This window comes from Bos indicus, chromosome 17 (genome assembly GCF_029378745.1).
Source record: "Bos indicus isolate NIAB-ARS_2022 breed Sahiwal x Tharparkar chromosome 17, NIAB-ARS_B.indTharparkar_mat_pri_1.0, whole genome shotgun sequence".
NCBI classification, from domain to species: domain Eukaryota; kingdom Metazoa; phylum Chordata; class Mammalia; order Artiodactyla; family Bovidae; genus Bos; species Bos indicus.
In genome coordinates, this window is record NC_091776.1 from 64,152,868 (window position 1) to 64,178,848 (window position 25,981).

At 47.1% G+C, this 25,981-nt stretch overlaps 1 protein-coding gene across 3 annotated transcripts; it reads right to left on the reverse strand.

Moving 5' to 3' along the window:
• Positions 1-1,938: 1,938 nt before the first annotated feature.
• Positions 1,939-21,346, reverse strand: DAO (D-amino acid oxidase). 3 transcript variants are annotated; one of them, XR_011561206.1, is made up of 13 exons: positions 20,856-21,346; positions 17,528-17,648; positions 16,809-17,011; positions 14,708-14,822; positions 13,625-13,701; positions 12,506-12,571; positions 10,814-10,868; positions 9,229-9,333; positions 8,241-8,323; positions 6,366-6,483; positions 5,611-5,709; positions 3,614-4,440; positions 1,939-3,326 (listed from the first exon to the last, which is right to left on the reverse strand). XR_011561206.1 is itself a non-coding variant. In XM_019977964.2 (12 exons), exons 2-12 carry the CDS (start codon positions 17,528-17,530, stop codon positions 4,309-4,311), a joined length of 1,056 nt encoding a protein of 351 aa, XP_019833523.1. In that variant the 5' UTR covers positions 17,531-17,648; positions 20,856-21,346; the 3' UTR covers positions 1,939-4,308. The 3 variants fall into 3 exon arrangements, 2 of the variants coding, with proteins under 2 accessions (XP_019833523.1, XP_019833524.1); XM_019977964.2 differs by having other exon boundaries at positions 1,939-4,440; XM_019977965.2 differs by lacking the exon at positions 17,528-17,648 and having other exon boundaries at positions 1,939-4,440; positions 20,856-21,344.
• Between the last annotated feature and the right edge of the window lie 4,635 nt (positions 21,347-25,981).

The window sequence follows — 25,981 nt, forward strand, 5'->3', positions numbered from 1 at the left end:
AACTCCCATGGACAGAGGAGCCTGGAAGGCCGCAGTCCATGGGGTCACTGAGGGTCGGACACGACTGAGCAACTTCACTTTCACTTTTCACTTTCATGCATTAGAGAAGAAAATGGCAACCCACTCCAGTGTTCTTGCCTGGAGAATCTCAGGGACGGGGGAGCCTGGTGGGCTGCCATCCATTGGGTCGCACAGAGTCGGACACAACTGAAGCGACTTAGCAGCAGCAAGCAACATAGAGCCTTGAAAGATGATATCAGAAGTCTTCCTTGGTTATGACAATAAACATCAAAGGACTAGAATAACCTTGAGCTGTCAGTAACAGCAAAACCAACCAATAGTAGTTTAACCCTTTAGAATATTGTTCATTTAACAACAAGCCCAGAGTCAGACAGTTCCAGGGAAGGTTCCGTAGCTCAACAATGTCATCAAGGACCCAGCTTTTTTTTTTTTTTTTTTTCCCTCCCAACCTTCTTCTGCATGTCAGCCATTGACCCAAAGTGTGAAACCTCATGGTGGCAGAATGGTTGCCAATGTGCCAGGCATCAAGTTTTTTTTTTCAAAAGAGGTAGAATGGGGAAGGAGCAGTCACAACAGGTTTTCTTTCTAAAGAGTCTGTTGTTTTGGCTGGAAAGAGAAGTCCTACAGATTTACTATTGCTTTGCATTAGTCAGACCTGGGTCACATGCCAATCCCAGCATGAGCTCTCCCCTAGTTGGGGAAGGAAGGGCCTACCTCCCACTGGATCAAGGGATACCCAGAGACTCTTGAACACAAAACTGAGATTCTGTTAGTACAGAGAAGGAAGGCAGTGATGGTGGGATGGGAGATAGCCAAGAGAAACCTTGACATAGAGTTCTCATGAAGGCTGTTACAATTGCAAGGAACAGAACAACTTTAACTAAAACTTTAAAATAAGACTGCGAACAGTAGTTAATTTCCTGGGGAATATAAATATGGGAAACAGAAGTGTAAGGAACAACAGGAAGAGAGGAAGATTGTGGCAGAGTACAGGACATGAGCCCTGTCCAAAGGCAGTGGCTGCTACTCAGCTCCAGCTGATATTGTTGTATCATGAGGTCACCTGATTTTCAAGACAAGAATCTGGATTCTTATGTGAAATCTCCAAAATATTGAATGCTAGATCAAAAAAAAATTTTTTTTAACTTTAGTGTGTTGGATTGTTAAAAAATTTTAAATGTGTGAGTCTAATAAAATTCATCTGTAGGCCAGGTATGGTTGATGGGCGACCCGTTTGCAGCCTTGGAAAGTTCTCTGAAATAAATGGAACTGCAAAATAGCCACTGGGCTGGAGGCAGCCCTCTCCAAATCTGAGGCCCTGGTTTCTGTCCCTCTCTGCAGACTGGCTTCCTTCTGCCCCCTCGTGGCTGCTGCATGTACCTAACCTTGCATATGGCTTCCACTCACCAGGGTTCAGCTCTGCAAACATAGCTGACTCAGCTGATCAGTGTCCCACTTTCAAAATCTCAAGAGAGGAAGTTGATGGGTCCAGTTCAGCATTGGTCCAATTGCTTGAGTCAGGGAGGGGTGGGCTCAAGAGGTACAAACATGGCAGCTTTGGTCACGACATTACCGGTATGCCTGGAACCCGTAGCAACGCATAGGTAAACTCTCAGGTCTGTTCATTGTAACTGTTACGGCTTATGTAGTGGCATATGGAATATCCACCATATATTGGTATGATATTCAGCACTGAGGATGCAGAAAAGAATTAAGACATGATCCTTCATGAACTCATAGTGTAGTGTGGAGAAAACACTACACAGTGGGACACAGAGCCATACGGGCATTAATGGAGGAATGCAGAGTGCTATGGGAGGCACCCAGGAGGCCAATCCCAAAGCTCTAGAACATTCTGAAGTCCCTTCTGGCTCCTCATGATTACAGTCCAGATTCCATGATTACAGTCAGACTTAGTCACTGTTGGTACTTTACTGTATTCTGATTCCTTGACATTTGAACATCTAGATACATCACATATAATCATTCTCCATTAATCAAGAATATTTGATGATGAACCACTTCAAATATTCCTGTCCCCACATGCCAGAAAACAGAGCACTTCCTGAATTAAACAATTTGACTTGCAATAGCCTCAAAAAGGATAAAGCAGAATAAATTTAACAAGAGTCCAAGACATTTACAAACTATAAAACAATCCTGAAAGAAATTAAAGATCTAAAAAATAGAGACATTCCATGACCATGAATCTGAAGATTTAAAACTGTTAAGGTGTCCATATCAGAACTCCTAAAATTGACTTCATAAATTTAACAAAATCCCTATCAAAAATCCCAGCTGGGATTTTAAAACTTTCTACAAAGCTACAAGTAATCAAGGTGGCATGGTTCTAGCATGGGTGTGGAACAGGCTTTACATGTTGTTCAATGTCTAGCCTCTTTGGCCTCCTCCTGCCATGAAATCTTACAGCGCTCCCTCAAGTGCTTTCTGTGGCCTTACTGCACCAAGGTTGGAACATCCTCACTCGCTCAGAGCTGCATCACATTAACCCTTACTCAGGACTCCCCACACTCAGGCTTTCCACACCCTCTCCCTCACTAGCAGCCTCCACAACCTTCCTCACTCAGAGCCTCCTCACTAGAGCTTCCACTCCCTAACTTAGAGCTCCCTCCCTCAGAGCTACCTCACACCCTGCCATACTCAAAGATGCCTCACGCCTTCCACACTCAGAGCTCCCGCACTCAGCACTTCTTCTATCCTCCAACACTCAGAGCTTCCTGAGTGTTGGGAAACTGGGAAACACTCCCACTTCCACTCTCCCTTAACACAGCTTCCTCACACCCCTCTTCATGCAGAGCTTCCTCACACCGTCCCTCCCTCAGCCATCCTCATACCCTCCTCACTCAGTGTTTCTTCATACCCTCCTCACTCACTGCTTCCTTAACCCTCCTCACTCAGAGCCTCCTCACTCAGAGCTTCCTCAGACCCTCCCTCACACAGCATTTTTTCACAAGCTCCCTCCCTCAGCGCTTCCTCACATCCTTCCTTACTCAGCATTTCTTCACATTTTCCCTGACTCAGAGCTTCCTCACCCTCCCTCACTCGGCACTTCCTCAATCCTCCTCACTGAGCACTTCTTCATACCCTCCCTCACACTGAACTTCCTCACACCCTCCTCACTCAGAGCTTCCTCACACCCTCCATCACACTGAACTTCCTCATACCCTCCTCACTCAGAGCTTCCTCACACCCTCCTCACTCAGAGCTTCCTGACATCCTCCTCACTCAGAGCTTCCTCACACCCTCCCTCACACTGAACTTCCTCATACCCTCCTCACTCAGAGCTTCCTCGTACCCTCCTCACTCAGAGCTTCCTCATTCAGAGTTTCCTCACACCCTCCTCACTCAGAGCTTCCTCACTCAAAGCTTCCTCAACCCTCCTCATTCAGAGCTTCCTCATACCCTCCTTACTCAGAGCTTTCTCACTCATACCCTCCTCACTCAGAGCTTCCTCACTCATACCCTCCTCACTCAGAGCTTCCTCACTCATACCCTCCTCACTCAGAGCTTCCTCACACCCTCCTCACTCAGAGCTTCCTCACACCCTCCCTCACACTGAACTTCCTCATACCCTCCTCACTCAGAGCTTCCTCACTCAGCTTCCTCACTCAGAGCTTCCTCACACCCTCCTCACTGAGAGCTTCCTCACATCCTCCTCACTCAGAGCTTCCTCACACCCTCCCTCACACTGAACTTCCTTATACCCTCCTTACTCAGAGCTTCCTCACTCAGAGCTTCCTCACTCAAAGCTTCCTCAACCCATCTCACTCAGAGCTGCCTCATACCCTCCTCACTCAGAGCTTCCTCACTCATACCCTCCTCACTCAGAGCTTCCTCACACCCTCCTCACTCAGAGCTTCCTCACTCAAAGCTTCCTCAACCCTCCTCACTCAGAGCTGTCTCACCACTTGGATTTTCTGAGCGTTCCTTCCTCTGCGAATGCATTGGGTAACAGTTCTGGCTGTACTTCTTAATGTCTGCTGTCCTGCTCCAGACAGGTGGCCCACCTATGTTAATAGATTCTGCTACCCACCTTAGGAGGAAAAAGGAAGCAATGACACCATATAAGTGGACTCAAGAGAGATACCTCGGCCACCGGAAGAGTCATACTCACTTCTTGGAATTGACCTTGTGGTTTCCTCTCACCTTGTGCTTCTTGCAGAAAGAAGTCAGGGGTGGGGTGGACTGGGGCAAGTGATAGAACACAGTTTTTAGTGACTGAGAGGAGCAGGGAGCTATTGAGGCGAGGCGGTGGTCACTGGCATCTTAGAGGTGGGATGGTGGTATCCTGAGCAAATTCCTTTCTTCCAGAATTTTCCCAAAGAGCTTGGCCACCTCTTGGGCACAGCCCCAGTGGATGGTGAGCCCGAAGCCTCCATGGCCATAGTTGTGGATGACCTGGGAGAGGCAAGAGAGAAGTTCTGGGCTGCCCTGGAAGATTCAGGAGCTTCCTGAAGAATCCTGGGCCAAGCCTGATGGTATCAGAACTTCTCTTGGTACCATGGTGGGATGGCAGACCCCAGGAAGAGCAGTAAGGGGCGGGTGTTTGGGGAACTGGAGTTCAACATTCTAGACTTTTCTACTTAGGAAGTGGACCTGCTTTGAGCACTCAGCACAGAAAAAGTTGAATCATCTAGAACTTGATCAGAGATTTCCTTCACCCCCACATCAAATTATTTGAAGTTCCCTATATCACTTTCCTCATTCCCATACTGCTCCTGACAGCTGAACCTCCTGTATTAATAAGTAGATTCTCCTACCCACCTTGGGAGGAAGGAAAAGCAGGGGTACCGTATAGGTGAACTCGGGAGAGGTTAGACCCCAGAGGCCTTTTTCAAAGCTGAAACCGTTAACAAGGAGTTACATTCTATATGTGACTCTCCCCCCAACTCCCCTACCCCACCCCTGCACAGACAACTTCTCTTACAGATGGACACACAATTCTCTGCACACATATATACACAAAACTGTTCTACACACACACACACACCATATGACCGGGATAAAGGAGGAAGGGTGACCCAGATTTCTTCAAGCCCAGACAATTCTCACTTTTTTGGTAAGCCCAGTTCCCACCCCATGAGAGAGGAGATGAGGGGGGCCCTAAAGAGATGATGGGCAACCCAATTTGGACATCTGAGAAATGGCACTGGACTCAAATTCAGACTACTTCCCAGCCTTGCCCTCACCACTGGTCTGACGGAGGCCAGTGAATTCCAGGTCTGGGAACCCCAGTTTGCCATCTGAAGCATGGGGACAACCGTCCGTGTCCCAAAGAGCTGTAGGGGAGATTCAATTGGGTCGTTCTTGTCGTGGACACAAAGTAGATGCTCAATAAACGCCCCCTTTTCCTTCCACTTCACACAGACTTTAGCAGGTGGGAGCACTGCCCTCTGTATGACCTTGGGCATGTCCTCTACCATCACTGGGCCTCAGTTCCCCATTTATAGAGGAGGGGCTATTAGCCATTATGGCCCCTGCCTGAAGTCAGTATGACTAGTCCTCAGAATGCCAGTGCATTCTTAGGTGTCAGGAGAGAGTATTGCTTTCCTTGCCAAGAAAACATACCTCTGTGTTTGACGATCCAAAGCGAAGCTGTTCTCTTTCTAGTCGAACCTGGGGGCGTACTGGCCGGAAGCCAGACCATTCACCGATAATTTTTGCATCCTGGAAAAAAAAGCATTGGTAATTCAACTCTGGATTTTTTTTTTTCCCCTGTTGCCATTTGTAGGTGGTCGAGACAGCTTTGGAACCTCACCACCACCACCAGTCATGGTTTTTTATTAGCCACCATCACCACCAGCCACCACCATAGTATGGTCTCATCCCCATCATTATCACCACGTTCAGATTTGTTTTTCTTTTGGCCAGGCCATACTTCATGCAGGATCCTAGTCCCCTGACTAGGGACAGAACCCACACACCTGCAGTGGAAGTGTGGAGTCCCAGGCACCAGACTGCCGGGGGAGTCCCATGTGCTTCCCTCTCCGCCAGCACCAACCACTCCATCCCCACCCTCACCACTGTCACCACTGTCACCACCGGCAGACAAATGTGAAAACAGATTTCTGCAACAAGTACATCTGCTCCATGCGAAGACAGCCTACGGTGTCTGGGGGGTGGGATGTCACCTCAAGAGAGAGCTACTCTTAGCCATGACTGGACGGGTTTCATTGGCCCACAGCAGGACTTCCATTGTCAGTCCCTTCTTGGAATTCTTTTGCTCAATTGTCCCAGTCACAGTATCTTCCCCCCCTCAAGTTTCCTTATGATCATCAAGCTGCTAGATCCTGGTCTAGAGCAAGAATCTCTCCCCACCTTACCTTCAGTGTGGGCTCCAGTCTGCAGCAGCCTTCCCAAATGGTGTTGTGGTCTGGGATATTACTTGTCTCACTCCAGTTCCCCAGCTGGAAGATGCCGCCAAGGGTTATTGCCTGGAGCCTGGATAAAGTGAACAAGGTCAAAGATGAAGGGAAACGAAGCCTTTGAGATAAGGGGGGAGGAGTCATTGCCATGCTCACCCTTATTCCCGTGTTTACCTAGATCAACATTATAATCCCACAGATATTGAAAACAAACTTATGGTTACCAAAGGGGAAATGGAGGGGAAGGCATAAATCAGGAGCTTGGAATGAACACACATACACACACTATAAGATAGATAACCAAGAAGGCCCTATTGTGTAGCACAGGCAACTCTGCTCAATATTCTGTGTTAAAATAAATGAGGAAAGAGCCTAAAAAAGAATGAATATATGTGTAAGTATAACTGAATCGCTTTGCTGTACCCCTGAAACGAACACAATGTTGTAAATCAACTAGACTCAATAAAACTAAAATATTAAATATAAAAACTCAAAAAACCCCAAACATTATCATCCCTACTAATAACACCAACATCACTACAATTGCCATTGGCATCACCGTCAACTGCCACCACCTCCACCCTCACCGTTAGCATCACTGTCTTTATTGTCATCCCTTCTAATGCACAGCATGATAATGATAGTCAACAATACTGTATTATATCCTTGAGTGTTGCTAAGAGAGTAGATCTTAAATGTTCTCACCAAGACCTACATACATATGTATGTATCTGCTTACATACACAAAACTATAATTGTGATGTGATGAATGTGTCAACTAACCTTATTGTGGTAATCATTTCACGGTACATACATAGATCGCATCATCATGTTGTACATCTTAAACGTACACAATGTTATATGTCAATGACATCTCAGCAATATTGGGGAAAATACTGTCTTCTCCATCAACAACATCATCTTCGCTACTGCCTTCCTTGCTACCATTAACATGTCATCACCATCAACTCCTTTCACCATCTCTGCCACCACCATTAGCATTGCATGAACACTATCATCTCTGCCACACCACTAAAATTGCCATTGAGGCAGTCAGCACATGGGATCTTTGACTGTTGTGGCATGCAGAATGTTGTTCCCCAACCAGGGATCAAAGTCGACCCCCTTGCATTGGGAGCACAGAATCTTAGCCACTGGACCACCAGGGAAGTCCCTGCAACACTATTAAAAGTCAACATGAATAGTGTCATCTACATCAGCACCAACTACCACCCCCAACTCCCACTCACTACCATCCATCATCCACACTGGTCTCCTCATCTATAACATGACCTTGATGCTGGGAAAGATTGAAGGCAGGAGGAAAAGGGGACGACAGAGGACGAGATGGTTGGATGGCATCACCGACTCAATGGATGTGAGTTTGAGCAAGCTCCAGGAGTTGGTGATGGACAGGGAAGCCTGGCGTGCTGCAGTCTGTGAGGTCGCAAAGAGTCGGATACGACTGAGCAACTGAACTGGACTGATCCCCGCTCCCACCATTCCTCCATCGACAATGCTATCATCATCAGCCCCACCACCACTCCCTTTATGGCCATTTACAACGCTGCTCGTGTCACTGCCATCCGCATCCGCTACCTTTGTCTCCAGTCTCATAGCTACTGTCGTCCCAAATCAGGTTCAAGATAGAGCCCAGGTAAGGCTGAGTCCTGCCTTCTCAGGGATTGAATTTTTGCTCAGCCTCACTTAAAAACATTGGAGGGAAAAAAACCTGAAAAGATTAAGCAAGAGCCCTGGGCCAAGGAGCAGGGCATAAAAAGAGCAGGAAGGTACTCTCCCTCCTTCGCCCTACAATGTCAGGTTTTTTTTTACCCTGGGATGATGTATGGAGACTTGTAGATGCCTCTCTCAGGGTCATGGGTGATAACGAAGTGTTTCAACCATGGCGCATCCACCTGTTGATTGAGGACAGAGAAGTCTCATCAGGAGAGTCAGATCAGTGGGCTCCCTTCCCCTGGTCCCTTTATGACCACATGTCCTGGCAGGAGTGGCACAGTCAGCCCTTGGCCCTCCCATGACCCCTCTGTCCCACGTCTGCACTTGACTGCTTACTTTTGCAGGAAGAGCTGTCCTAATGGAGAGTCACCCCTGGTCCCCAAAGCATCACACATTCTCATCCACAGAGAAGCCCAACACACATGTGTAAATGCACACACATGTTCGCTCACCTTGGGAACGCACGTACCTATGAACGCACTCGTGTATGCTCACATGGGCACACATAAGCACACATACTCACAAATAGGCATGCCTCACACATAGACAGATGTACACAGTGAGAGGTGGGGTGGAACAATGCTTACACACTCAGGCGCCTGGGTTCTAATACCAGTTCCACTAATTACTATGATATGTATGGACTTGTACGTGTTACTTAATCCCTCCATGCCTCAGTTTTCCCATCTGTAGGATGGTAATGGTGATGTGATAGTACCCATCTCAAAAGGTTCCTGTGAGGGTCAAATTAATTAACACGATGAAGTGCTTGGGTCTGTGTTTGGCATTTAGCAGACATTTCATAAACATACGCTCTTTTTATTTTGATACCGGTGTATGCCGCTCCCATATACGAACACACACACACATATACATGCTTTACTATTAAGAACTCTGCCAAAAAAAAGAGTATGTTTGGGAGGGTTGTGTTCTTGGTTCTTGTTTCTTTAACATGCAAATTCCCTGAAGACTGGGTGGGGGTTCCTCTCTCAGAAGTTCCAGATTCAGCCTCTATCTTTACAAATGAAAAAAGCAGGCAGAACCAATCTATCAGCAATAGCTTATCCCTCACCTTCAGACTTACCTTAATGATCTGCCCTCGGCCTGGCTGCAGCAGGGGATCTGGTTGCAGCGCCCCAGCCCACACCCCAGTGCAGTTGATAATCACATCGGCTCCTTCTCTTACCACCTGGTAGCAATCAACAGGGCAGGTGGGTTGAAAGGGGTTGAGGACCCTAGGATCCCTTGGCTTCTTCCACCCTGCAGCTCCCTGCTCCCTGTGGAACAGCTAGGGAGTGGGGCTCAATGAGGAATCCATGGACCTGCCTCCAATACTGCCCTGCCATTTACCTACTGTGTGACCTCAGAAATGCCCCATCCCCTCCACAAGGTTCAGCTTCCTTAGCTATTAATTGGGGCTGGTACTATCTGTTCATAGGCTGCTGGTTCCAGTGTGATATAAATGCTGTAATGTGTTTGGAAAGGAGTACTACAGAAGGGGGAAACCTTCTTGGAACCTTCCAGAAGAAGTCAGAAAGGATGCAGAGATAGTTTTCTCCCTCCTTCTGCCTCCTTTTTATTTCATTCTCTTGCCTCCTTCTCTGCCAAGACATCTGCAGAAGGCACGTTGGAAGCCCTAGCTCCATGCATTTGTATTCGATGCTCCATAACTCAAAGATGTAGCATCATGGGTACCCAAACTCCCAGCCCAGCCCCAGTGACTCTCCTTATAGGTCACTCCTGAAACACACTGGTATTGTTCACAAGCTAGTATTTGCCACACTGGACTCTGAGCCCCTTGGGAATGAGAGCTGTGTCTAATTCAAGTATGCATTCCAAGTGCCCATCAGGGCTTGACCTAGAGCAGATGCTCTTTTATTTTAGTAGGTACCAAGGGGGCTTCCTTGGTTGCTCAGTGGTAAAGAATCCACCTGCCAAAGCAGGAGACATGGGTTCAATCCCTGGGTTGGAAAGATCCCCTCGACCCAGGTTGCAACACCCTCCTCCAGGGGATTCCCTGGAGGAGGAAAGGGCAACCCACTCCAGTATTCTTGACTGGAAAATCCCATGGACAGAAGAGCCTGGTGGGCTACAGTCCATGGGATCGCAAAGAGTTGTGGACACGACTAAGTATGCAGGCATGCAAGTACCAAGAGTCTCCCATGTGCTAAGCACTTTTCTGGGTGCTGGGATCGAGTGATACAGCACAGCTCCTGGTACATAGCCAGGGCCTGCTAATGGTGCATGCTACTATCATTATTACGGATGGTGGTGTCACTCTGGACCTAAGTCACTTTGTTTTGTATCAGCATCACCCCAGATGTTGATAAGAAGCAGCCAAACATCTAGATCTTGAGGAGTGGGCTGTGGCTGATAGCAAGAAGAGGCAGCCAGCTCTCTGGCCCTAAAATCCACTGAGGCCCAGACACAGATTAGCCCCTAATGGCCACCATGGCCACCATGGTTCTACTGTTCCTTTGCTTCTGCCACCCACATCAAGGCAGAATGCCTGAGTCCTTCTGGGATTAAAAATAGGCCTAAAGTCTGGGACAGGCCTCACAGGAACCCTGGGAGCCTGAGAAGGCCTTCCCCAACCCTGTAACAGAAAGCAAAGGCCTCCCTTCTTTTCCTCTCTCCCACACCCAGCCCCTTCCGGCCCTTCAGCTCACCTCCTCAAAAGACTCCACCTTCCGCAGGAAGAATTTCACTCCTCTCTCAGTTAACCTGGGATGATCAAACACATCCAAAAGTCAAGCATTCAGTTCTCTGAGGACGGCGGGGGCAGGGGGCGGATATTTCCCAAAGAACCCTTTGAGGATGTTAGTCCTACAAGATGCTCCTTGAGAATATGACTATATAGTCCAGTCGGTTCGTTAGCACCTTGGTGGACCAGCAGCCTCTGAAATGTCCCTTGGGAAACCTGAGACAGTCCACGCCCCTCGTTGAGCAGATGGAGATGGGAGAAGGGCCTTGTTGAAGGTCGTAGCATGAGTCAGTGATGGGATTGGGACCGAAACCCAATTGAAACCGAAACTCTTACTACCCGAGATGCTGCTCTGTATTATCAAAGGGGATGAGATGCGGAGTGGAGGACAGGCAGCGTTGGATCAATACCGCATGCTCCTTTGTCAGCAGCAGAGCGTGAGGAAGGAGGTGGGCTGGGGACACCCACCTCTCCCCTTAAATTTCACAGAGGAAAAAAATGTATGTCACTATTAGGAATATAGTAGAAACATTAGGAGAATAGGAAGTAAAACACTGTACAAGCTGAAGCACAATCTCATAATTACTTTACCCTCATAGTTTCCTCAAGATATCAGTAGAAAAACTGGGGACACTCTTCCCTGGAAAGGCTGGACAGGAGCCATGAGTGTCCTAAGGTTAGGAGGTGTAACCATGTTTTGATACAATGATTTCCAAACCTGGTTGATGATTACAGTCACTCAGAGGACTTTTTAAAATATAAATTTCTGAGCCCCACCCCAGAGAATCTGATCAGTAGCTATAAAGTGGGGCCCCGAAATTTATATTTTTAAAACCTTCCCAAGTCATTTGAGGAAAGTCACCATCCATTCCAGATTTTTAAATATTAATAAGATAATAACATACAGGAAATTTATGGAATCTTCCTTAATATGAATGTTGGTGAATATAGATACAGATATACCTCTCAAGCTAATGTTTGCTAATTGAGAATACTACAGGATTCTTATCAACAAAAGGAGCAAGACGGGGACATCCACTATCATCTGCATTCGTTAGTGTTGTTCTGGAGGTACTGGCCAGAGCAGTCAGACAAAAAACAAATGTGAGGTATAAAAATAAAAGCCAACTTATGCTCGATGATGGTGTCTATATATCTGGAAAAACTTAGGAGAATATATTTAAAACTATTACACTAACATCACAGATTTTGGTGAGGCTGATGATAAATATCACATGTAAAAAGCTTCTCAAGTGGTTTCAACCAGGTGTGGAAAGCACTGTCCTACTGCACAGAGGTGGTCAGGACCAAGGATAGCTCCCACCAAACCTAAAGGTTTTCATCAACATTTAGGGCTTACCAGGTGGCGCAGGGGTAAAGAAACTGCCTGCAAGAGACACAGGAGATACGGGTTCAATCCCTGGGTTGGAAAGATCCCCTGGAGAAGGAAATGGCAATCTGCTCCAGTATTCTTGCCTGGGAAATCTCATGGACAGAGGAGCCTGGCAGGCTATACACTCCACGAGGTCGCAAAGAGTCAGACATGACTGAGTGACTGAGCATGCACGAAGTACAAAGATAAACCCCATGAACTGTCATTCACTACAACCCTGGTTCCTGGGAGCTGCTTTCTTCAAAATAAAGCTGCAAATCTCACCTTTCAGTCAGCCACTGCAGATACTTCCTCCCCTCCAGAATCAGGCTTGTGTTGAACCAGCCATAGCTAGAGTCACAGGCAGCAAAATGTGGGAAGAGAGGATTGGAATCAGAGCTGTATTTGAAGGCTATCAAATAGGGGTGGCTGTCACATTCTCTGGGCCCATAAAAGGGTGGAGTGGGGACAATCAGGTGACATTCAAGGGGAAAGCGATTTTCAGCTCAAAGCAAGGAAATATTTTCTATAAAAGCTCTCCTTGACATTGGGGCGTGCAAGTGGAAATGGATGTGAATCTGTAGAGAAGATTCAGACATGGAGCGAGGTGAGGAGAGGATCATAGAAGCATCAGGCTGTAGAGAAAAGAATAGAGGGGTTTGGACAGGGTTGGAATCCTATTGTGGTCACTTTGCTGTGTGACCTGGGGAAGTGACTTGGTCTTTCTGAAGCTCAGTTTCCTCATCTACAAAACAGGATAGTGGTATGGAACTTCCAGGGGCTTCCCTGGTGGCTCGGTGGTAAAGAATCCACCTGCCAATGCAGGAGATGTGGGTTCAATCCCTGAGTCAGGAAGATCCCCTAGAGAGGGAAATGGCACTCCACTCCAGTATTCTTGACTGGAAAATCTCATGGACAGTGGAGCCTGGCAGGCTACAGTCCATGGGATCGTAAAAGAGTCAGACAAGACTTAGCAACAACAAATGGAACTTCTGGGCTTGAGATCTGTATCCATATTCCCTACCTCCATAGTCTAAGGCACATTTTGGAGAGGTGGGTTTCCAGAAGGAGTTGGACAGAACACTGAGAGATCAGAGTCCCAGGGGCTCTAGGCCTGGGATGGAACAGGAAATTTGGGCTTCCCTGGTAGATCAGTCAGTAAAGAATCTGCCTCCAAGGCAGGAAACCAGAGTTGGATCCCTGGGTTGGAAAGATCCCCTGGAGAAGGGAATGGCAACTCATTCCAGTATTCTTGCCTGGAAAATCTCATGGACAGAGGAGCCTGTAGGACTTCAGTCCATGAGGTCACAAGGGTCAGACACAGCTTAGCAATTAAACCATATTCCCTATAAGTCTATCTGAATTGTGTGGCCTCAGCTCCTTCACCCATGACAATAATCTTACCTGTAATCAGGAAACATGTCCAGCTCTCTGAGAGTCAGCTTCCGAAATCCCAGAACTATATCCTTCCAGTAAGGGTCCTTTAGAGGAAGAAGAGAAGGCGGCACAGAGATGGATGAACATCAACAAGAGTGATAATAACAAAGACTTACGTAATGTTTACCATGTGTAAGGCACTGTGCCAAGCATTTTACTCATACCAATCCATTCAATCTTCACAACAACCCATTGAGGTAGATGCTATTTTTAGTCCCATTTTACAGATGGGCCCATTGAGGCTCAGAGAGTTTAAATAAGTTGTCTGTGGTCACCCAGCTAATAAACAGTGGCACTGAGATTTGAACCCACACAGTGGGGCTTCATAGTCCATGTTCTTAACCATGGTGCTACGTGAGGGTAAGAATAAGGCTGAGGATGAATGATATGGTAGGGTCATAAATAGGGGAGGAAAAAAAGGGACAACAGTGAAGGTCACCAAGGGATGAGAGTGGGAAGTTGCAGAGGGAAGGGTCAGACAACCCAGTAGGGGGAGATTTTGGCCTCACCACTGACCACCTTGAATTCTCTGAGACTCAGTTTTCTTGTCTGTATAATGGAGTTAATAGTCACTCTCTCTCTCTTTTTTTAATAATCACTCTTAGAAGGCAGTTTAATAATAAAATGGAAAACAAAAATAATTTTTAAAGCAAAAATAGAACTTTTTTAAACTTTAGTTATTTCTTTCTCCTTTTTTTCAAGACTTTTTTTTTTAATGTGAACCGTTTGTTTTTTCAAGTCTTTATTGAATTTGTTACAATATTGCTTCTCTTTTATGTTGTAGTTTTTTGGCTAGGAGGCATGTGGTATCTTAGCTTCCCAACCAGGGATCAAACCCACACCTCCTGCTTTGGGAGGCGAAGTCTTAACCGCTGGATCACCAGGGAAGTCCCACAAAGATAGAACTTAAAGCAAACCTGTTTTGAAGGCAGGAGTCTGCCTAAGGGCCTTGAAGGACCTCCCCCTCCTCCCACCCTGCCTGGGCACGCCTTGATCTGTGAACCAGGCTCTGCTCTCTGTACGGTTCATGGCCAAAGACGTCTCACTCACCGGAACAGCTTCACGGAAGAGGTTGTAGCCTGAGACCGGGGCCAGGCCCATGTTTGCAGCATTGGGAGAACCGATGAGGCTCAGGAGATAGTTGAAGGTCTGCTGGTTCCAGTGCCTGAAAGGATCCCCCAGAGTCTTGGTCACCTAATGCCCTGAGCTGGACAAGAGAGCTCCCAGGGTCGGCTTGCACAGGATCGTGCTCAGGCTGGTAGGGTGTGTCCAAATCCAGAAATTCACCCCATTCACTCTGCAGTGACTCAAGTGCTAGTCACCCCCCATAACCTTTTTCATATTTCGACATTAACAGAGAAGACGAGGGACAAAGGATTCTCCACCACCACAGAACAGGCTTGTGGTTGTCAAGGGAGAGGGGCTGGGGGAGGGGTGGAGTGGGAGGCTGGGGGTGGCAAATGTAAGCTATTATATGTAGAGTGGATAAACAGCAAAGTCCTACTGTATAGCATGGGGAACTACAATATACTCATATGCGCGTGCTAAGTCACTTCAGTTGTGTCCTACTTTTTGCAACGCTATGGACCATAGCCTGCCAGACCCCTCTGTCCGTGGGATTCTCCAGGCAAGAATACTGGAGTGGGTTGTCATGCTTTCCTCCAGGAGGTCTTCCTGACCTGGGGATCGAACCCGCATCTCTTATGTCATCTGCATTGGCAGGCAGGTTCTTTACCATGAGCACCACACCCACTATACTCAGTATCCTATGATAAGCCATAATGGAAAGGAATACTTTCAAAAAAGAATGTATGTAGATTATATAAATACATAACTGAATCACTTTGCTGCACAGCAGAAATTAAAACAATATTGTAATCAACTATACTTCAATTAATATTTTTTTTAAAAAATGCTCCAATTTTCAGGGCAGAAATGGAGAAACGGACATAGAAAACAGACCAAAGGACACAGCGGAAGGTGAGCAGGGAGACAGTGAGATGTATGGAGAGAGTAACATGGAAATTTAAGTACCATGTGTAAAATAGACAGCCAGTGGGAATTTACTGTGTGACTCAGCGAACTCAAACACAGGCCCTGTGACAATCTAGAAGGGGGAGATGGATACGGAGATGGAAGGGAGGTTCAGGAGGCAGGGGACACAGGTGTACCTATGGCTGATTCTTGTTGATGTATGACAGAAAAACTGCAAAATTCTGTAAAGCAAATATCCTTTAATTAAAAAAATTAAGTGGCAAAAAAAGGCAAAAAAGAATGTTCCATCACAACTATGAATATTTGGAGCCCACTTCCAGCTTGGGATCATGTAGCTGCCAGTTTAAATGAAAGCTTTGACTGCTTTAGGGACTGTTGAGTCCCGTGGTTCAGGCTCTCTCTCTGGGAATTCTCCACCCACTTCACCCCCCATAAACGCCCAGACATCGCTCACCGCTTCCAAACGCTTTATCTTTCTCCTGGGCACACAGCTCGACCACGTTTCCTAGACTCCCTTGCAGTTAGGGGTGGCTGCAGCCATGTGGCCGCATTCTGGCCAATGGACTCTAAAGACTCCTCCCTGGTGGCCCTCATGCTCTCTCCTTCCGCAGTCATTCACTGGCTCCTGGCAACATTGAAAGCCACGAGCAGGATGACAGAGCCATGAGATGGAAGGAGGTCAGGCCCCTGAATTGCCACCCACTGATCAGGAATATTGGTTTCATAATTTATGGGCATGAAGATGAAACTTCTAATCAAGCCAATATTCATTTGAGGGTTCCTGTGTTGAAGCAGTCGGCAGTTTCTAAACTGAAACAATGACCTCTGCCACTTCTTTGCTAAACTTGAACATCAGTCCACCCACTTAGACATCTTCCTGATAGCCGGATGCCCTGGGCACTGACTGCCACCCAGTTTAAGGAAGAGATGGAGACAAAACCTTCATCTGTCTGACACACATGGCCTCTTGGCCTTTCGGCCACGGTTAAGTGTAGCATCTGTCTGGCACACAGCAAGGACTTAATATGTGCTAGTATTGTCTTTACAGCACGTCAGGACAAAGCCTCAAGGAAGTCATTCTTGGGGACAGGAACCCTGAGAAGGGACATCCTCTCTGCAGACTCTGCCCCGACCACCCGCTAGGACCCTCACTCACGCCTCCTGTGGGTTGCTGGGCTCCGAGAGGTAGGGCTGCCAGAGGCCGGCAGCCACGTCGGTGGTGGTGAGTGGGGTGAAGCGGTCTGCATAGACCATCACATCCAGCGACTTCAGGACCGAGCGATAGCGCTCATGGATGCAGAGGGCGGTGGACAGCCCGATGACGCCCGCTCCGATCACGACCACGCGCATCGTGCCAGCCTGCGGGAAGGAAGGGTTGAGGTGGGCCACACTCACCGTCACCTTCATCGTTATCAACACCATCCACTGATGGCTTAGAAGATGCCTGACACTGCCCAGCCCTTTTTATACTTGAGCCTTGTGTTGACCCTTACCCAGGGGAAAACTGAGGCCCAGAGAGGCAAAGCCACTTGCCTAAGGCCACACAGCCAGTAAATGATGCAGCTTTCTCTGGGGAGCCTCCTCGAGTATCCTGTCCCCAGGCTGGGAGAATAAAAAGTACACAGCAGAGTGCCTAGCCCAGCTGTTGGCTAGGTAGTCTAGTGGTTAGGATAGTGTGTGTGTGTGTTTAGTCTATAAATCGTGTCTGACTCTTTGCAACTCCATAAACTGTAGCCCTCAAGGCTCCTCTGTCCGTGGAATTCTCCAGGCAAGAATACTGGAGTGGGTAGTCATTCACTTCTCCGGGGGCAGCGGGGATCTTGCCAACCTTGGAATTGAACCCCGGGCCTCGCACACTGCAGGCTGATTCTTTACCATCTGAGCTACCAGGAAAGTCCAGTGGTTAGGACAATGGGCTTCAAATCTCAGGTCTCAGCTCTGCTGTCTGCTGGCCATGACCTTGGGTAAGATGCCTCTCAAGACTCAAATTCTTTCTCTGGAGAAATGAGAAAACGAATTCATACCTCAGAGAGTAGATGGAAGTTTTCACAAGGCAGCAGATGTAAAAAGCTTAACACAGTGTCCAGGGCAAAAGAAGCGATTTCCTGACATTTCTGGAGCACCTACTGTGGGCCAGCCCTGCGCTAAACACTTCTTGTGCATCACTGCACCTAAATCTCCCACGTTAAGAGTTAGGGGCTGGTGTTATCGATCCCATTCTACAGATAAGGAAACAAAGACTCAGAAAGGTGGAGTATCTTACAGAAGGTCACACAGCCAGTAAATGCTGCTGCCAGGATTTCATTTTAATTCAAGTAAACTCGATACGCATTTACTGCACACCTACTGTGTGCCAGGCTGGCAGCTGTGAGTATCTGGGATGCATTTTTTGGCCCCAGAACTCAGACCTTCAGAGTGCATCACCTCCAGGCCTCCCTGGGGATACTGGGCTGCTGGGTGTCCTCAGAAATTTAGAAGACCTAGCAGCTTTTGACCTTGAAGCTGCTTGGTCCGTGCACAGCAGGGAAATATTTTGCCGGCTCCTGCTAAGGCAGAACAAGGGGACTTTTTGTGCCCAGAAGGGCCAAATTCAACTTTCCCTCCTCTTTGCTCACAACTCTCCTCCCACGGACCTTGCCTCCTGGCAACTGCGGCCCGTGGCCCTGAACGGCAGGACATTCTCAATATGGCCTAGTTTTATAAAGGAGAAAATGGCTCCAGCCCACAAGAACTGGACTCTGCTGGGGTTTCCGCAGCCAAGTTGGAGATAAAACCAAAAAACGGAAAAGCATTGTCCTCTGGGTGATTCTCCTTCCAGCCGCGAGCCTGGTTTTGGTGGCAGGGGGACCTGCTCAGGGACCCCCTCACTGTCTCCTCCACCCCTTGCCTCAGGAGATCCAATCTCTTCAGCTGTGAAATAGGGTTAACCCCCATCTCCCGGGTCAGCCTGAAGATTGAATAACTAGCCTGGTGAAAGTTCCTGGTATGGGACCTGGCCTCAATCTGCAGTGACCTCTTTCTGTCCCCCAGCACCTTGAGAATAACAAGAGAAAGAACACTGGGTCTGGAGGAAAAGACAGCAAGGGGAGTCAGATCTGGCTTCACTGCTGGCTTGCTGTGTGACCTTGGCCAAGTTACTTCCCCTCTCTGGGCTTTCTGTCTCTACATAGGCTCTGGAGATTTGACCACTTTCGTACCTTGACAATAAGAAGCCTGGAATAGAGGCTTTTCCTGTATTTTCCAAAATTCCCTGTAATGAGGGAGGTGTTGTGGTATGGAGGGGTGCCAGTGACAGCCCAGGCTGGGGGTTGGGCAGCCTGGCACACACCTTCTGTGTGACCCTGGATAAGTCACTTCACTTGACTGAGTGAGAGATCTCTGGGCAGGGAGAAAGGGACTTCAGACCAAAGCAGTCACGTGGCATGTCTCCAGTAACAAGGCTGCTCAGGGATGGCAAAGCCTCTGGTTGGAATTGAAGGCAGGTGCCCAAGAGAAGAACATGAGGCAGGACCCAGAGCAAGTTCTAAAACCTACTGGCCATTGCAAAGAGAGACAGGTAATAACATGGAGCTCAGTTTCTCCAGTGTCTAAAATCTTAAAGATAAGCATGATAGCATCATGCAGAAGAAGAAACTAAGGCTCACAGAAGAGGGTCCATTCGGCCAAACTCACACATTTGTGATCAAAAGATTTGTAGAGTTTTGGAGTTAAAAAGTCTCTGTGAAAGGAAAAACCTGGCAATGCGGAGAAACAGTAGCAGCTGCGAGCTTTTCAACTCTTAGTATGTGTTACTCATTGTGCTAAGAACTTGACATGCATTATCTCCTTTAATCTTCTAACAACCCTCAGGGTTGTCATCATGCCCATTTTACAGATGAGGCTACTGAGGTTCAGGCACCTGCTGGTAAGAAGCAGAGCTCAGGCTGACCTGACTCACAGGGCTATGTGTTAATCCCACGGTTTAAAAAACATGAAATCAAGCAGGTGAAGAATAACAGCCAAAGCTTCTGGTTTTTTTTTTTTTTTTTTTTCTGCATAAAAAAAAACCAAACATGAAATTCAATGAGTGTAGGAATTTTTAGTGTGTTGGTGGTAAGCACAGAAAATGTGTCCTAAATCAATTATCTCAATCGAATAAATGAGTCAGATTTGATACTAGTTGCAGCAACTGAGTGTTTCTGCATGTATTAAAGTGGAACGTAAATGGATAAGGTCCTTATCAGAATCGGCAGTCAGACTGTAGGATCTAACAGAGCCAGCCTTGGGTGAAACCATTTATGCATGTGGGTAATTAGGTCCTTGACTCGGTTTGCACACAGCTCTGTTATCCTTCAACCATTTTCTTATTGTTACTGATGTTTCTATTAGTGTTGATGTTTTCTGCTTTATGCTGTTAGTTTAACCAAACATGCTTGGAGTGTACATTCAGCAAGACACAAACAGCTGGGGTTATTACATTTGTGTGTGTGTGTGTGTGTGTGTGTGTATAATTATAATGTCTACCTATCCGTGGAGCATGAAGGGAATTCTGGCCGTATGCCACTTGCCAGACACACACAGAAGCAGTACAGACATCCTCTTACTTTATCCTCGCAACTGCTCTGAGAGGTTCTACAGACTGGGGACTGAGGTTCAGAGAGAGGAAGTCACTCCCCTAAAGTCACATAGCCAGTGTGGCACAGAGTTTAGATCTGGACCCAGTTCTGTCTGAGCTTCCTGGGCTGCACCATAGATCTCTTAGGCAGCCATTAAGAAATTGGCATATGACAGTGTGTTTACTTTCCAGTCTTCTAATAGTTTACTTATAACCTCCCTTGTCCCTAAAACAGACCTTGAAGCAGCTCATGCCTTTGATGGCTACATGTGTAAAAAACAGGAAAGACTTGTTTTGTTTTTAAATCAAGTCACAGGTGAGTTATCTGAATAAATATAATTAGCTCCCTATGGCTACCTCTTCATAAAGTTTCAGAGTTTATTTTTAAAATGAAACATATACTATCAATGCTGGATAACCAGGCCACCGCTCCCAGCCTCCCAAATAATAATTAACCTTTTATTGAGTACTTGCTTCGTGCCGAGTTCTGTGCTAAGCCCTCTGTAGTTATCACCTCTTTTAATATCCAGGTTAACCCTGGAAGAGGTGAGTTATGATCCCTATGTTCTAGATGAGGACACTGAGGCTTGGAGAGGTGAAGGCGCTTACCTGTGGTCCCTGCAAGGTTGTCACCTGCGTCGGGCTCTGACGTGGACCTTCTCTGCCGACACCGGAGGGACGCTCAGACCTTTTGTGCCCCTCCCCCTGTCCCCAGTCACCTGGCGTGCCAAATCTCTGCAGCAAAGAGGCAGCTGCTGTGGGCCCAGGGTCCTATCTCCTGAAGGGAGGCTCCCGATTCTGGGGCATGCTGTCCTCGGCCCGGACTGGAGCTCAGGGTCAAAGTCTGAAGGGACGGACAGGGCACAAGGGGTGGGGCTGGGCACCCGCCGCAGCTCTCAGGGGCTGAATCCCGGCCAGGTTGGGAGACCTCACCTCCCCTTGCTCCGGTCCCTGAGAAGTTGCCTGACTTTTCTGGCTGACCCCAAGTCCCCGTGGACAGGCCTCGGAGAGGAAGGGAGGAAGAAGGGGGGTTCTTGGAGGGCTGATGGGCACAAGGAGATCTGTCTCCTGGGCCAGCTGGAGACGATCCTCTTTCTTCCCTCTTCCTGTTGCCACCCTGGGGGAGGGGACGGCGGCTTGCTGAACCACTGTGCATCTGGCCTGAGGGGGTGGGGGAGTGGTCAGGCTGGCGGCCCCTGAGGGGAGGTCAGAGGTACAGGACAAGAGCTCCTGGGGCCAGCCAGCCAGCCTAATGCACTCTGGGATGCTGGGTGGATGAGACTCAGGGCCAAAAGATGGGTAGGTCTTTGCTCCTCTATCCCAGACACAGGTGTGGCTGGACGCCAGGTCCCTCCTCTGCCAGAAATGGACCTGGAGCAGTGATTATTAGAGCCCCGAGAGCATCAGGCACCTCATTGTATGGATGGAGAGACTGAGGCCCAGGGACAGGGACCAACCAGCCCTAGATGAGTCATCCTTTGGGTTGGCTTTGAAAGTCCAACCTCTAACCCCCTACCTTCAGCACCCTCAAATAACAATGTGCAGAGGACATAAGAAAATGCCTGCAAAAGACTAGTGCATTCTATTTTTCTTGAATAATAAAGAAGATGGGGTGAACTCTGCCGTTTACTTATATGATTCCATTTTATTTGAATTTTTAAAACAAATGTCATGGGTCACATTTATTTATTTATGGCTGCACTGGGTCTTTGTTGCTTCGCACAGGCTTTCTCTAGTCACAGTGAATGGGAGCTACTCTCTAATTGTGGTGCGCAGGCTTCTCATTGCGGTGGCTGGTCTTCTTGCAGAGCACGGGTTCTAGGCCTTAATTGCCCCAAGGAATGTGGAATCCTCCTGGACCAGGGATTGAACCCACGTCCCCTGCACTGGCAGGTGGATTCTTAACCACTGGGAAGTCCCATGTATCACTATTATATCTCACAACCTTAGGAAATTGCTTGTGCCTCTAATTCATTGTGGGAACACTTAAAAGTTAGCAGAAGTCAGCTAGATATCTTTGTGCCCTCCCCATTCCAACAATGATTTGGGTTTTGTGAATTTCAATGTGCCAGTTCTAAATATTTTGCCTAGATTATCTCATTTAATCTCGCAGCAACCCTAATAGTAGGTTAGGGTTGGGTTAGGGTTAGGGTAAGTAGGGTCATGATCAACTTTCTCTTCATAGTTGAAATTCAAAAACTTGCTCCCAGTATCCACTATAGCTAAACATATGTCTATCTTAAAACCCAGCAACCCTCCTTTTATGTACATATCCAAGAGAAATGAAGACAAACTCCACCCAAAAGGCCTGTACAAGAACATTCAGAGCCCCAAAGCAGAAACAACCAAAACGCCTATCAGCTAGAGAATGGGTAAACAAACTGTGACGTTTTCAGACAATGCACACCATGGAATATTACACAGCAATGAGGAAATGCAATGCTGCCACACACAACAGCTGGGTGAATCTCATAGTCAATTTGTTAGTGGAAGAGGGTGGGCAGGGCCCACACAACGCAGAACAGGTGAAAGTAGTAGGTGGCGATTGAGGGTGTGGGAAACACGCTTACTTCTGGGGCACAAGGAATTCTTCTTGGGATGCTAGAAGCATGTCCCTTTCTGGGTGGTGGTTGTGGGAGTGTGTCATATTCATTGGAAGGACTGATGCTGAAGCTCCAATACTTTGGCCACCTGATGCGAAGAGCTGACTCATTGAAAAAGACCCTGATGCTGGGAAAGAGTGAAGGCTGGAGAAGGGGGCGACAGAGGATGAGATGGTTGGATGGCATCACCGACTCGATCGACATGAGTTTGAGCAAGCTCCAGGAATTGGTGATGGACAGGGAGGCATGGTGTGCTGCAGTCCATGTGGTCGCAAAGAGTCGGACATGACTGAGCGACTGAACAACAATAATGCATACGGGAAAAGCCATCAAGCTGCACATTTAAGATTAAGATGAAAGGACTTGACATGGAAAAGAAAGTGGTGGGGAGAGAGGGAATAAAAAGAAAGAAGGGAAGGAAGGAAAAAGGAGCAAGTATGAGAAAGGCAGGAGTGAGGGAGGGAGAAAGAGAGAAGAGAGAACTTGCCCATAGTAACACAGCCTACAAGCAGAAGCTCAAATTTGAACCCAGCCTAGTGTTCCCAGATCCAACAAATAAAAATAAGTGTTACAGTTTTTTTTATAATTTTTCTAGTAGGACTTTCCTGGTGGCTCAGACGGTAAAGGGTCTGCCTGCAATGCGGGAGACCCAGGTTCGATCCCTAGGTTGGGAAGATCCCCTGGAGAAGGAAATGGCAACCCACTCCAGTACTCTTGCCCGGAAAATTCCATGGACTGAGGAGCCTGCTAGGCTACAGTTCATGGGGTTGCAAAGAGTTGGACACGACTGAGCGACTTCGCTTTCTTTCTTTACTGTGTGTACCAGAAAATCTGCCATCGGGGGAAAAAAAAAAACAGGACACCTGTGTTATGTCCAGTGACTCTCACCCAGGCAGTCTGTATCCAGAGCTGGAACATGCAGCCACCACCCTGGAGAGTTTTACTGAGAGTTGAGAAAGGCACTAGGCACCCAGGGCTCCCCGCCCCCCCCACCCCCCTAGCATGGGAGGCTGGCCATGTCTTCAGAGTCCTGGGCTGTGGGCAAAAAGAAAATTCAGTATTTACTATATCCCCCAGAAAGGATGTGAGATTTTTGTCTTTATCAGAGGGGGTATGAGTTCTGTTTTTTTAAAAAAGAAAAAAAGTGTTGAAAGACACTGAGCTGGTTGAATCTGCCCATTTTATGGTTGGGTAAACTGAGGCCAGAGAGCAGGAGGGATGTGCCCTTCTTCCTGCAGGGGTATAGGGCTTACTTGGTCTGCTGATCACAAGGACATTGAGAAACTACTCTGAAGTCCAAAGTTCACTGATCATACTGATAGGAGACTCCAGGAGGCCCCCAAAGGACCTTTGGAAGCAATTTCTGTCTATGTGGCTGGAGCTGTTGAAGATTCTTCTGACCCATTGGCTGGCTGATAACAACATGGACTTCTAGCAGCTCTGAAATATACTCAGGCCAGGGCAAAAGGATCCTTGGCCAGGAGAGTTCTCTGCAGGAGGTTGAACTCTGTGGGCAAGGTGAATTTACAGAATAACCAGTTAACCTCACACACCCACACACACTCTCTCAGATGAAATTAGTTTTATTAGAACTTTTCTAAGTATTAGCATCATCATAACCCTTATAAATGTGTATAACGCTGATGGTAGAGAGAAGAAAGTACTAGTTACTCCCCACCACTAATCCCACCACCAAGAATACGGGCCATTAACATTTTGCGTGAATGTCCCCAAATGTTAAAACAACATTTTAACATGTTAAAACATTATGAGGCTTTTTTTACTCCCATTCTGTTATCAATATGGCATATCTTGAACACCCTTCCATAGGACTGTAGACCAGGAGAATCCGTTTCAGGCAGGTTGCCATTGTATGTAGATACAACAATTTTTTTCATGGAGTTTGGTCTTAGTGTTTATTTGTTTGTTTGTTTGGCTGTATCAGGTCTTAGTTGTGGCATATGGGATCTAGCTCCTGGACCACGGATCGACCCCGGAGCCCCCTTCATGGGGAGTGCGGAGTCTTAGCCACTGGATCACCAGGAGTGCCAGGATGTAAAACTTTGTCTGTCGTACAAAGCTTGATAATCTCTTGAATCCATCCATGTTGCTGCCCCCAAAAGCTTTAACAGCTCTTGTATGACAACAGACAAACTGGGGGAAATCGCTGAGTGACTCCTCTGCTCAAATGTCACCCTGGCCAGAGGTTTCCCTGACCACTTAAACAGCCGCCTCCGTCACCATGTCCCCAAGACTGCTCTGTTTCTCTCTCCAGCCCTTTCTTTCTTATAAGGTTTTTTTTTGATGTGGACAATTTTTAAAGTCTTTATAGAACTTGTTACAGTATTACTTCTGTTTTATGTTTTGCTTTTTGGCAGTGAGACATGTGGGATCTTAATTCCCCGCCCAGGGATTGAACCCACATCCCCTGCATCATAAGATGACGTCTTAACTACTGGACCACCAGGGAAGTCCTTCTCTCAAACTCTTTTTTACTAGTTGGTATCATATTTTATTCATCTGACACTCATCTGTACATGTCATGTTCTAAGAACTTTACTGAAATTGATTCACTTAAAAATGATGTATTTAAGTAGTCATATATTATATGCATATGTTAACATGTGTTATGGCAAATCTATTCACTCACAAGCTGTTTGGCTTTATCTCCCACCTGATTGGACTCCACCAAGGACAGTGAGTCCTCTGCTTGTTCCCTGAAGGACTCCAAATTCCCAGACTGGTGCTCAGCGGAGGATGCACGCATGCTCAGTCATGTCCAGCTCTTTGCAACCCCATGGACCATAGACTGCCAGGTTCCTCTGTCCGTGGAATTTTCCAGTCAAGAATACTGGAGTGGGTTGCATAGGCACTCTGTAAATTGTTGTCTAATGAATTGAGTGAATGTGAAAATGATAGAGTGCCCAAGAATTGGCTGCAACATATTGTATTATGACATTCTAATAACTTTTTAATAGTTGTTAAATAACACAATTTTAACTGAGTAAAATTTTAAGATCTAATTGACTTAATTGAATGATTCACGAATGATTCACAAATGGGTAGAATGCCATCCAACAAGTAGAAAGACGCTCTGAGGAGCTGGACAAAAAGGAAGCCTTTTATAGCAGA

What these genes read in the sequence shown, in the direction of transcription:
- DAO (XM_019977964.2), bottom strand. An exon ending in GACATGTTTCCTGATTACAG is followed by an intron (nt 12,572 to 13,624) that starts GTAAGATTATTG and finishes CTGTGACTCTAG; the next exon opens with CTATGGCTGGTTCAACACAA. An exon ending in GACTGGAGCCCACACTGAAG is followed by an intron (nt 5,710 to 6,365) that starts GTAAGGTGGGGA and finishes TTTTTTTTCCAG; the next exon opens with GATGCAAAAATTATCGGTGA.